This window comes from Podarcis filfolensis (assembly GCF_964270895.1).
Source record: "Podarcis filfolensis genome assembly, chromosome: 1".
NCBI lineage: Eukaryota > Metazoa > Chordata > Lepidosauria > Squamata > Lacertidae > Podarcis > Podarcis filfolensis.
The window spans coordinates 12,239,984-12,251,989 of record NC_139604.1 but is presented as its reverse complement, the minus strand read 5'-3'; the positions used below and the strand labels follow the sequence as shown (position 1 = coordinate 12,251,989).

The 12,006-nt window shown below is 42.7% G+C and overlaps 1 protein-coding gene across 1 annotated transcript; it reads right to left on the bottom strand.

Annotated features, from left to right (window-relative positions):
- Positions 1–2,655: 2,655 nt before the first annotated feature.
- On the bottom strand, positions 2,656–7,156 carry LOC310742253 (mitochondrial protein C2orf69). Its single transcript, XM_083571433.1, has 2 exons — positions 6,697–7,156; positions 2,656–4,331 (listed from the first exon to the last, which is right to left on the bottom strand). Exons 1-2 carry the CDS (start codon positions 7,054–7,056, stop codon positions 3,498–3,500), a joined length of 1,194 nt encoding a protein of 397 aa, XP_083427559.1. The 5' UTR covers positions 7,057–7,156; the 3' UTR covers positions 2,656–3,497.
- Between the last annotated feature and the right edge of the window lie 4,850 nt (positions 7,157–12,006).

The window sequence follows — 12,006 nt, the reverse complement described above, 5'->3', positions numbered from 1 at the left end:
CATTAATGAATAGACACATAATTTGTCACCAAAAGAATTTATTTAAAACAAGTTTTAAATAGTTTAGATTATACAATACAAAGAGATGTGGGTGGTGCTTTTCTCTAACATTTCTTCTAAAAACTGCTCTGTAAGTTTGCGGTAGCTTCAAGCAACTATTTGCACACAGGGCTCTCTGGACCAGGTGATTTTAAATATATAAAGAAGAATAAAAAAACGGTAAAGTATCCCCCCCCCCGAACTGAAATACAAAGTTTATACAAGCAAAGCCTACACAGCCTTGCCGCTGCCCCCCAAGCTTGTGGAGTTCCCGCTGTACTCCAAAGGCTTGGGGCTTCGGGGACAGCCTTTGTAGCCTCCGCAGGGCAGCAGGGTGCCTTCACCCCACTGCACTGCAGAGGCTTGAAAGGCTGTCCCCAAAGCCAAAACAGCAAGACGGGGCGCTGTGCAGCCCTCCGTCTCGCTGTTCTAGCTTGGGGATGGCTGCGCAAAGCCTCCGCAGAGGAGGCTTGAAAGGCTGTCCCCAAAGCCTCAAGCCTTTGGAGTGCACCTGCGCTCCAAAGGCTTCAGGGAAGCAGCGCTTCCCCCCACCGCCAGCCCCACAAGCTCGGGGGGCAGCAGCAAGGCTGCGACCTGCTCTTGAACGCACCTTCTTTTAGAGGGGCAGAACAAGAAAAAAAAAATTCCCCCTGTTCTCCCCCTCCTATGCGTCCTATAGAGCGAAAAATACGGTACTTTAAATTTGCCTGGTTGTTTCTTAAAGCCAAACTTAATTAGTCCACCTTGCCTTGGTAGATGACTATGTCTCCTGTATAGACATACTTGGTATATGAGAAGGTAACATTCACATTTCTAGACCAAAACCTAAAGAGTGTTTGAAGGGGACTGGCTAGTTTAAAGCAAGCAGCTTTAAACTAGTGCAATCTTTTTTTGCTGCTATTTGCTGCCGTCAAATGGGAGTACTTAAAAGAGAGCAACTAGTCAAGAGCTGTGGATTTATCTGATGAAGCATGGAACCCTAATGAAAGCACTACTATTAGAGAAACAACGGTCTGTGCAGGAGGTGGGGGGAACCTCTTGGAACACTGGAGAAATTATTCAGTGAGCTCCTTTTGTCAACAGCAGCAATTTAGAGAAAACAGCATTCTATCACATGAATGGGTAACAATACTCTTAATGACTGTAAAACAGGCAAGCATTATAGTCACTGAATGAAATCCAATGCTTCCACTATGATTATGTAACAGCTTCTGACACAGGAGAGGCATCTGCTAGCGTAAGACATGGAGAGGCAGTTTTCTCCCTCTTCCCTCTGTAATCCCCCACATTGTGTTCTATGATGTTCTGGAGGATCCCCCAACTCTCTGGAACTGACTGAGGGACGCAGTGGGATGTAAGAGGGAAAAAAGGAGAATACCACGTCCTTTCATATTAGTCGACACCTCCACTGGATTAAAAGACATCCCATTAAGTGGAGCAGCAGCACAGGATTCTACTCATTTGCTTTTTGCCCAAGGGGATGATGTTTCAAGGTCGGAACATGATTGAATATATTCTTCCTTAAACACTAGAAATCTTTCATCTTGGTTATAGAAAGCTGTCGGTCTCATTCCGACATGGCAGCCTTTTTAAAAACACTGTAAAATAGATGTCCAACAATCAGAACAGCTTAAGTACTGACTGGAACAACTAGCAACCACTTTTTCACTCTTCAAATTATTTTCAGTTTTAATTAAGAATGGCGACTCGATATGAACATTCTTAATTAAAACTGAAAATAATTTGAAGAGTGAAAAAGTGGTTGCCAGTTGCTAAACTGGTAAGAGAACCATTTCAAAATATATCAACACTTAATGTAGGGGAAATGAATTGCTTATTCATAAAAGCAGCTTTCAAAGGCCAACAGTAGTTTCCTGTATACCACATTGAAAAAAAATATTTATTGGCACAGAAAACCAACTTAACATGTTCATACTATGGAAGTTAGTCTTATTCCACTATTCTGGTCAACATCAGCTTTCAAATTGATACTAGAACTGTCACTGCTAAAATCTACATATTTTGGTCACTATACAGATGGTTAAGCCACCCCAACAGGAATGGCTTTCAATTATTTTGTAAAGTGAGCTCCACAAATGGAAGTGCAAAAACTTTGCTTGCTTCTCATAAGTAAATCAAAAGTGCTGCAGAAACATATGATTGGAATGTGCTGACTGCAAAACTGCACCTAACATTCAGTAATGCAAATTGGTATCCTGGCTACAGAAAAAACCCTCATTATCTGTATGATTGCCATTTGGTAACAGGAACTCGTAAGAGATAGTCTATGGATACTGCAGTCACTTTAACGATAGCTCTCTGTAAATTCTTAACCATGTGGATGGTTATCAAATGGCAATCATACAGGTTCTTACAGGTTGATAATGTTATAGGTTATGGCAAATCTTAGAATAATATTAGTTGCAGCAGGTTTTGGAAAAATTCCTAGTATAATCTGAAATTTTCCAAAGACTGGTGCAACTAATATTATTCTAAGATGTACCATAACCTGTAGGATTATCAATCTGTAACAATTTGTGGTTTGATTTTTAGCAAAACGCATATGCCACAATTGCCTAACAGTCTCACAATACAAAAGTTCAAAAATGCATTAAGTTAAATCAAGCTTTCATATTAATAGGGAATGTTGAAACAGCAGCAAGATAATACATTCTTGGTCACTTAACAAAAATAGATGTTTAATACTCTTAAGTCTTAAAAAAGGTTATTCACTAGTAGATGTTCAGCAATGGTTAGAAGTTGCACAGCACCTCTAAGGCAACAGTATAGTCATTATGCACCTTATTTCCCATGCAAAGTGTCATTTATACTTAGTTGTTATGAATATTTAGCCTCTTGGCATAGCCATAGACACAGTTCGTGTCAACATTACCAGCTTACTGCATTGCTTGGCTATGCCAAGGGGCTAGATACCAATGTTGGCAACATAATCCATGTTATCTCATAGTTCTTTAGTTCTAGAATTGAGTGTTGAGTATTTCTGAATGATTAGTTGCTTTTATTCTTTAGTTTTAATAATAAAAGTGACTAATCATTCAAAAATACTCAACACTCATAAATGTATGCCATCCAAAACATTTTAGGATGCAAATTATTGAGCCCGGATCTGAATATTCTGCTCACAAAAATCCACACTTGTAAAGCAAACATTAGTTCCAACTGATGTTCAGAAAATTAGTCAGATGAACTGGTGTGGCTTTTCCTCAGGAATCTTATCGTTTCAACTGTAACAAAATAATTTCTTTAAGCCAGGAATTTGTTGTTGCTCCTCAGTTGCAAAAGCAAGACAAGACTGGCTTCACTGAAGGTCTTAAAAAGTAAGTATTAGGGCACACAGCATTTCCAGGACTTAGGAGAAACCACATTCTCAAACTGTCAAGTCAAAGTTTAAAATGTATTTTTGCAGTTAACAAGAGTATTTTGATATATTCACTGTGTCAGAATACTTCATGAACTCTGAAGTGGTTATCTAAGGAAGGTGCTTCATCAGCAAAATGAAGCTGGCTATTTACATTTACACCAAGCTCCTCCAGAATTTGCACAAATCTCTTATGCTCTTTTCCAATCCATGCCCTCATTGTATCAAATACCTGGTATGGTGTAACATGTGCATTAACTGAAATCCCAGTCTCTGAAAAATCTTTCAGCACATCAGGGTAGGTCACCCAAGTATTGCTTCCTCCAGAATGGCCACCATCGAGCCAGTAAATTGCTCTTATGTTTTTTATGAAGGCATTTGTGTCCTTTTCCTTTTTAGCTTCCTTTAGTTCATGAAGTAATTGATTCAAGACAACACAACCTTTACTGAACCCTATTAAAGTGAATGACGCTTCACCAATCACAGAAGGCTCAACGAGGTTCATGGCAGAGCTGTTGAAATATTCACAATCTCTTCCCCTTTCCGATGCAGGGCATCCATTCGTAGTAGCAACAGTAGGTGATTGACAAGCAATGGCCTTTGCATCCTTGCTGAAATTATACAGGCTTTTCTGAGACAGAAGAACATTTTGAGCAAGTTTAAATGCATTAACTAGTAATGCATGAAGATGTTTGAAGGCTCCAAAATCAGTGCTGTGTTCAGGTGCACCAAACATATTGCTTGCCACAAAATTGTCATAGCAGCTGAATTTGTGCAAATGCATACGGGAACATTTTATAACCCAAATGTAACTCTGAGGGAAACGGCGACCCAGAATAGAAGCAACGTTTTCTAAGCACCATTGTTCCCACTGGAAATTTTCTGGATGGCAAACCATAATTTCATGATAGTTCTGAAATAAAACAACATATAAAGGGCCTTACTATTTGGAACACAACATGCACAATTAATCACTTAAATTATAATTGTACAAGTAGGTTGCTGGGAAAGATTATTCTTGGCAACTAACAAAATTTTAATAAGGCATGCACTTGAAAATGAAATTAGAAAACAGCATAAAGTGGAGTATGTGAATCTCAATTGAAAGAATTAAAATGTTTGGAATAATTAGGAAAGAGACTGAAAACAAATCAAGTATCATTATGCCATTGTATAATTTAAAGTTGTGAACACCTTTAGAATACTTTGTAGCTCTGACTGCCTTATCTCAAAAGACATACTGTATTAAAGTGACTGAACATTGGAACACCTTCCCTGCAAGCAAACATGTACAGTTTCTCAAGTACCATATTTTTCTCTCTATAACATGCAGATTTTTTCTCCTAAAAAGGAAGGGAAAATGTCTGTGCGTGTTATTGAGCGAATGTGTGGTCCCTGGAGCAGACTAGGGCGAGCGCAGGAACAAAAATCAGGCAAAAGTCGAAGAAGGGAAACCTGAAAAGAGGAAGTTGCTGCTTTCCTGCATTCTGCCTCAGGGTCTTACTGCCCACCCGCTTGTGTTTCGTTGCTGTGTTTGCTCAAACGGAACAAAGAGCAAGCAAATCCCCTCCCCTCCAGGCAAGCAGAGGGGAAAGCAGAGCGTCCTTCCTTCTAATTCCTCTCCCTGCTCCTCTCAGGCAGCCAGAAAACATGCAGGTGGGAGAGAGGGGGCTGGCTTGGGTGGGTGGGTGGGGGACTTTTGCCTCTCTTTCCTCCCTCCCGTTAAATCCGTCTCCTGCATTCTTAGCCAGCTGCTTCTCTGCACACCCCTCTCATGCTCCTTGTCCCTTCTGTGTTTTTCCTTCCCTCCCCACTTAAAATGTAGTTACAAAGCATGGATCCACATGGATCCTCAGGATCTTTTCATTGGGTCACCCCAAATTCACCATCAGATCACATAGCATGTCCATGGCTACAGCCTGCGCCCCAAAAATCACACACCCACTGTTGCTTGGGGCTGCAATGGTACAAAAACGTGGTTACAAAGCATGGATCCACATGGATCCTCAGGATCTTTGCATTGGGTCACCCCAAATTCACCATCAGATCACATAGCATGTCCATGGCTACAGCCTGCCCCCCAAAAATCACGCACCCACTGTTGCCTGGGGCTCCAATGGTGCAAAAACGTGGTTAAAAAGCATGGATCCTCAGGATCTTTGCATTGGGTCACCCCAAATTCACCATCAGATCACATGTCTGTGGCCACAGCATGAAGCACAAAAATGATACATCCACTGTTTCATTCAGAATTCCCCCCCCCCTTGTTTTCCTCCTCTAAAAACGATGTGTGTGTGTTATGGTCAGGTGCGTGTTATAGAGCGAAAAATACGGTAATCATGGCATTTTCTCTAGCTCCTCCCAACCTGTCACCCACCCCCTGCTCCAGCAACCAAGGCAATAGTCACTCTCAATTTTCATCCAATGATGATGAAGAATCCTTGCAAACTTCTGCACTGTCACTACTGGTATACAGTGCTTTTAAAACATGTCAAAATCTTCCTACTTTTAGTTAAGTATTTTTATTTATTTGCTTGATTCAGGGGGGCCTGCTGCCCCCCCCGCACGCTATGCCCATGGTGAAGGGCACCAAGGGAAGAAAGTTCCAAGTGCCAGTTTTCCCTCTACACTGGGCACCACCAACCATCTCCTTGGTGCTTACACCTGTGCATTTCTATTAATATTCTGTGTGCGATCTCTTGCATAATACGTCTACAAGCAGTCTGCACTCGCAAACGGAACTATGCAGGAGAGATGCACATCTTAACATGGGGAGCAAAAACGCCAGAGAGTCCCTGGTCGAAAGGATTTAACCTTCACAGGCGCTCCATCAGAAGCTGGAAAAACCAGCATCATGAGCAAGAAATATTAAGTTCTGGCGAGCGGGCTGAAAAAATTTAGGGCCTAAACAGAGGCTATGGCTTCTTCCAGAAAATCACCTCTGCTTGGGTATCCAATAGGAAGAGGTGGCAGGAGATGTTCGTCTCCATCAGTCCGCAGCTTCGGAATCCCTCAGGAAATAACACGCCACTCGCTCTTTCGGTACAGCGTGAAGCTCTTAACTCGAGGGTCGCGGGTTCGAGTCCTACCTTGGGCAAAAGGACTCCTGCATTGCGGTGGGGCGGGGTTGGACTAGATGACCCTCGGGTCCCCTTCCAAACCCTAACTAGCCACGTCTACTCAAGAGGCAAGCTCCGTTTCTCCCAGGCTCTCGGAAAGGCAGCTGGGCTCCCTTCTTCCTGCACCGCCGCCGGGTACCTCCCTCCCCTCAGCCTTACCTGCACGTCGCCGGGAAAATAAACGACATGATGCTGAGGCGGCTCCGGCAAAGGGCCGGCGGCGGTGGGCGGCGGCAGCAGCAGCAGCACGTCGTTGGCTCGGAAGGGCTCGGCGCCCGGTACCTCAGGGAGCCGCAGCCACGGCAGGTTCAGCCGAGGCGACGACGAGGAGGAGGAGGAGGCTCCGCCGCTACTACTACTACTACGGCCGCCGCTTCCTCCGGCGCTCCCGCCGCCCGAGGGCCCCGACAAGCAGCTGGCCGGAGCTCCTCGCAGGCTCATAGTCCGCGCGAGGCAGAGGAATGCGGAGCCGACGAGTCCCCTCAGGACGGAGGAGGCAGGTGGGCAGCGCCTGCTCATGGAACCTCCGCGGCGAGAGCTCCGCCTCCCTCCCTCACGCGCGCTCGCGCACTGACAGACCTCCCAACGGCTTCCGCAGACGAAAACAAACAGGCCAGCCAACCAACCGCCCACGCCTCCGGGGCGGAGCCACGCCGACCGCGCAGGCGCCCGAGAGGGAGCGAAAGGAGCTTTCCTGGGAGGGGAGGGGCGGGAAAGAGTCGCCCTATCGTGTGATGGGAAGCTTCGGTTCCTCTCCGCTGATTGGGTGTGAGTGGCAGGGAGGGAAGCTCAAAGAGGGGAGCGGCTGCGCGCGCAGTTAGTTCTGCAATGGTTTTTTTTTTCAAAAATAGAGAGAGGACTTTATGCAAAGAAGTACGACGATTTATTTATTTATTTCCCCCCCAATTTTTTTTATTAGTTTTCCAAATTTATAACAACAAATAAAAAGAAAACATCAACAAACAAATATTTATCCTAACTGTAATAATTCCACTTTTGTTAACATTGTTGGGTGACTTCCTGGAGTCCCCCTGGCTGAGTTCCCATATAAATCATTGTAGCAGTTTTCCAAAACTATTTTCACATAAAATTTACTTGGTCAATTAACATCTTTCTTTCTTTTCATTTTTTTTTAAGTCCTAGGCCAGTCTGATACTCGCAAGTAATTCTATTTATTTTTTTCAAATTTTTTTTATTGGTTTTCACAATATTATAAACAAACAAACACATAAGACAAACAAACATAAATTATAGCCTTATTGAAAATTACACTTATTAACTTTGTTAAGTGACTTCCCCACTTCCCCTTGGTTGAATTTCATTGCATATCCTTTTAATGGTTTCCCAAGTCACAATTCTTATAAAATTTAACTTAAACATTAACATCCTTAAATCTTCACTTTATGAAATTAAGCATATTAATTCATCACTTAACATAAATAAAATCCTAAGCCAATTAAGTATCTGCAAGCTGTTTTCAGTTAGTTTAACTTAACATACTGTATTTAACTAAATAATCATTAAATTTAATCCGCTCTTCCTGATACTCCTCCTCCTTCTGGTCATGGACTCTTCCGGTTAGGTCGGCTAGCTCCGAAAAATCCATCATCTTCATCTGCCATTCTTCTATCATTGGTAATTCTTGGGTTTTCCACTTTTTAGCTAACAAAATAAGAGCAGCAGTTGTGGCATACAAAAATAATTTAACATCTTTCTTGGGCAAGCAAGTAATTCTAGTTAAGTTATCTTAACATATTTAGCTAAATAGTCTTTAAATTTCTTCCATTCCTCTTGGTACTCCTCCTTCTTCTGGTTGCGGACTCTTCCGGTCAGGTCCGCTAGCTCCCAAAAGTCTATCATCTTCATCTGCCATTCCTCCACTGTTGGTATTTGAAATATACTCAGAGTCGCAAAGTGATTTCATGCTCTTTATTCAGCTCATAGTGGTGAGGAGGAATGAATGAAAGTCCCCTCAAGGTATCTGCTTTATATACATTATTTACACAATGGGCTGCACATGATTGGCTAATTCCGGAATTCTACTGTAAGCCAATCAGGTTGTGGATTCACTTCTATCTGGAGCATGATTGGGTGGTTCCTGCCAACCAATCATACTGCTGCATTGTTCTAGGACCAATCAGACTGCTGCATTCTGAATCCTATTGTTCTAGGACCAATCAGACTGCTGCCTTTTGGATCCTATTGTTCTAGGACCAATCAGACTGCTGCAGTTTGGATCCTATTCAACTCAGTACATAACAGTATTTCTTGTAATTTCCAATTTTTGGCCAAGATTTTTGATTTTTTAAAAACGGGCTCCTTTTTAAGCTGCTCCTTCACTATCTACGGATGGGGTCACCTTGGGATGGGGCCATGTCCCAGGGCACAGACCTCAGTGGGGCACAGTTTTATACAAATTCACAATATTATTCAAAATGATGCGTGTGCTAAAACATTTTCTTTTGCATTTGAGAAAGAGAACCAAAGGTTGTTGCCCAGGCAACAACGCCCTGTTTGTGCGGGTGTCATTGTGCAATGGTCATTGCGGTCACACTTAAGTCTGTTCCATCACCTTCCAGAGCCAAAAGTAGTACGCATGTCGGTCACATGTCAATTGGATGGACGCGAAATGTCCGCCACCTGTATAACTTATTCTTTCAATTTAAAATATATTGAGCAGTTTCACGTTTTGCGCTTTTCATTCCCCCCCACATCTGTTTTTGAAAACCAAAGTTAGCAAGTTGGTGGAAGTAGAGGTGCAAATCATTAGCTTTGCCTAGGGTGCAAAATGGAGGGACGCGGGTGGCGCTGTGGGTTAAAGCACAGAGCCTAGGACTTGCCAATCAGAAGGTCGGCGGTTCGAATCCCCGCAACGGGGTGAGCTCCCGTTGCTCGGTCCCTGCTCCTGCCAACCTAGCAGTTCAAAAGCACGTCAAAGTGCAAGTAGATAAATAGGTACCGCTCCGGCGGGAAGGTAAATGGCGTTTCCGTGTGCTGCTCTGGTTCGCCAGAAGCTGCTTAGTCATGCTGGTCACGTGACCCGGAAGCTGAACGCCGGCTCCCTCGGCCAATAAAGCGAGATGAGCGCTGCAACCCCAGAGTCGGTCACGTCTGGACCTAATGGTCAGGGGTCCCTTTACCTTTACCTTTAGGGTGCAAAATAACTTGGCACCATCATTTCTCATACCTCTGTCTGGCCCTTGGGACATTTCTCCAAGGCCACATCTCTCATCAGTCCTGCTTTGTACCCTCCTAGAATACTTGCCCAGCCGAAATGTGTCCTTAAACTCGGACCACCTTGGCTGTTAGGCCTGGAACACCTGCTGTCTGCCTTGCAGGCCTTTTCCACCTGGCCTGGGATGGCAGTGCCATGACTGACTTCAACTACAAAAGCTGAGGCTGCTGAAGAGGCCACAGACCATCTTGGCTGTCTCTTAGCGCCAACCCAGGTCATTGAGCCTGAGTTTCCACAGCCGCTTGTTTGCCATGAACCACCATTGGCAGGATTGGCAGCAACAACAGCTGATATGATCGCATTTTTAATATCATCATCACCAAACCTTTATTGGCATCACATTCAAACATTCAGAATAAATAGGCCAGTGCGATCTCGTTGCCATTTCAACAGTACTTACCTGGCAGGGGAGATGCCTTGATCATTTTTAATATTCTGTTGGGAGCTGCCCAGAGTGCCTGGGGAAATCCAGCCAGATGGGCAGGATAGCAATAAATTATTATTATTATTAGCTTATGATAATGTTTGATTCTCTTGTTAATTGTGCTGTTTTAAATGTGCATTTTACATCTGACATCCTTCAGTAATATTTTATTTTGAAATGTTCTTTATATATGCTAATGCAACCAGTGAAGAGAGTCCCCAACAAAAGAGATTTTACTTCTCATTACATTTCCTAAAATGTGGTGCAAGCACACTTGCAGTTAGAAATATGTGGCACTTAAACCCATTATCCTTTTTTGTGGAAGATACTGTTTCAACCTCAAAGTTTTCAGGAGTACAAAAAACTTTACAAAAACAAACACTAACTGGAGAAAAACAGCCCAATAAGCATTCTCAGCAGCCACAGAACACGAAGTATTCATTGGAAAATAAAACATATTGTTGCACATCTTATTTGTTCCGCTGCTTTCCTGCTGCAACCCCACACATTTTGTGTCCTTTGGAATGGCTGCGTTCTGTCAGTGTAAGGATAATGTTTTATTTTGCTGGTGAAAGGTGATTTAATAGCGATCCTTCCCTCATCTAGGTGGCATGAGGTGGGTAGGATCACACTGTTACTTTTTAATGTGAAATATACTTTTGTTATCTAGCTAATATTCTATTGACTTCTAAATATAAAATGAACTCTGATCACCACAAGATGGTGCTGCACATTCTAGCTTGAATAATAAATTTACTATATCCTATATTTTACCATCTGATTATTAGATTTAACCGTAACGTTTTCAGTGATAGTATATATACCAGCAAACTCTTTCTTTTGACATTTGTTAAGAAACTGATTAGGCAGCACAACTGTAAAGTTTTAACATTTGAGTTTTTTACATGGAGGGTTCCCCCCGCAACAGCTGTCTCTGTGTGACTCTCACATTTTCTAGTTGTCCTTAAATTATCTCACAAAATTTTGTTTCAATTAATAATTGTTATTGTCGCTTCACTTTTCAGCCCCCAAAGGCCCCCAGATCACCTTATAGATCGGTACAAACAATAAAGTCCTTGCCAACAGGCTATCAATCTAAAAATATAGGAAGAATTTGCTGCAAGAGAGGTAGATGGAGCTGAGTTCAAAGCATCTACTGGGTGGCCTTGGGTTAAGTACTCTGTCACCTCACAGGGTTGTTGTAAGAGCAAAACGGGGAGCAGAACCATGGCATTTATGCAGGGCTGGATTTAGGTTTGATGAGGCCCTAAGCTACTGAAGGTAATGGGGCCCTTTATATGTCCAGCTGTCCTTTGTCAACAACAAATTGTCGCTGTATTTTGTGTTGAATATATGCTATATTTATGGACCTAATAGGTAATCAGTCATACCAACAGGCTAAAAAACAGTTTCTATCCGTGGGCTGTTAGGCTGCTGAACGGAAAATAATATAGTGCAACTGACTTTCAGGGTTAATGTGTTGTGTGACAAGTACAGAGTACAATGAGATTGAGTGTTGGGGGGGGGAATTTCATTGTACATGGGTTGTACATTTACAATGAAGGTATTATTATTATTATTATTATTAAAGCCATTTGCACATAACAAAATATGTATTTTATCAAAGTAATTGTTGAACTGAAAGACAATTAAGAAGAAGTATATTAATAGTGAAATATAATTAAGAAGTATATTAATACAGTGATACCTCTCGATGCGAATGGGATCTGTTCCAGAGCCCCATTCGCATCCTGAAGCGAACGCAACCTGCATCCGCGGGTCGCGATTCGCCGCTTCCGCACATGCGTGT

Bases quoted from the DNA above. Each gene is read 5' to 3' on its own strand.
- LOC310742253 (XM_083571433.1), bottom strand. From the start codon at position 7,056: ATGAGCAGGCGCTGCCCACCTGCCTCCTCCGTCCTGAGGGGACTCGTC. The intron at 4,332-6,696 runs GTAAGGCTGAGG...GTTTTATTTCAG, and splicing joins ATTTTCCCGGCGACGTGCAG to AACTATCATGAAATTATGGT.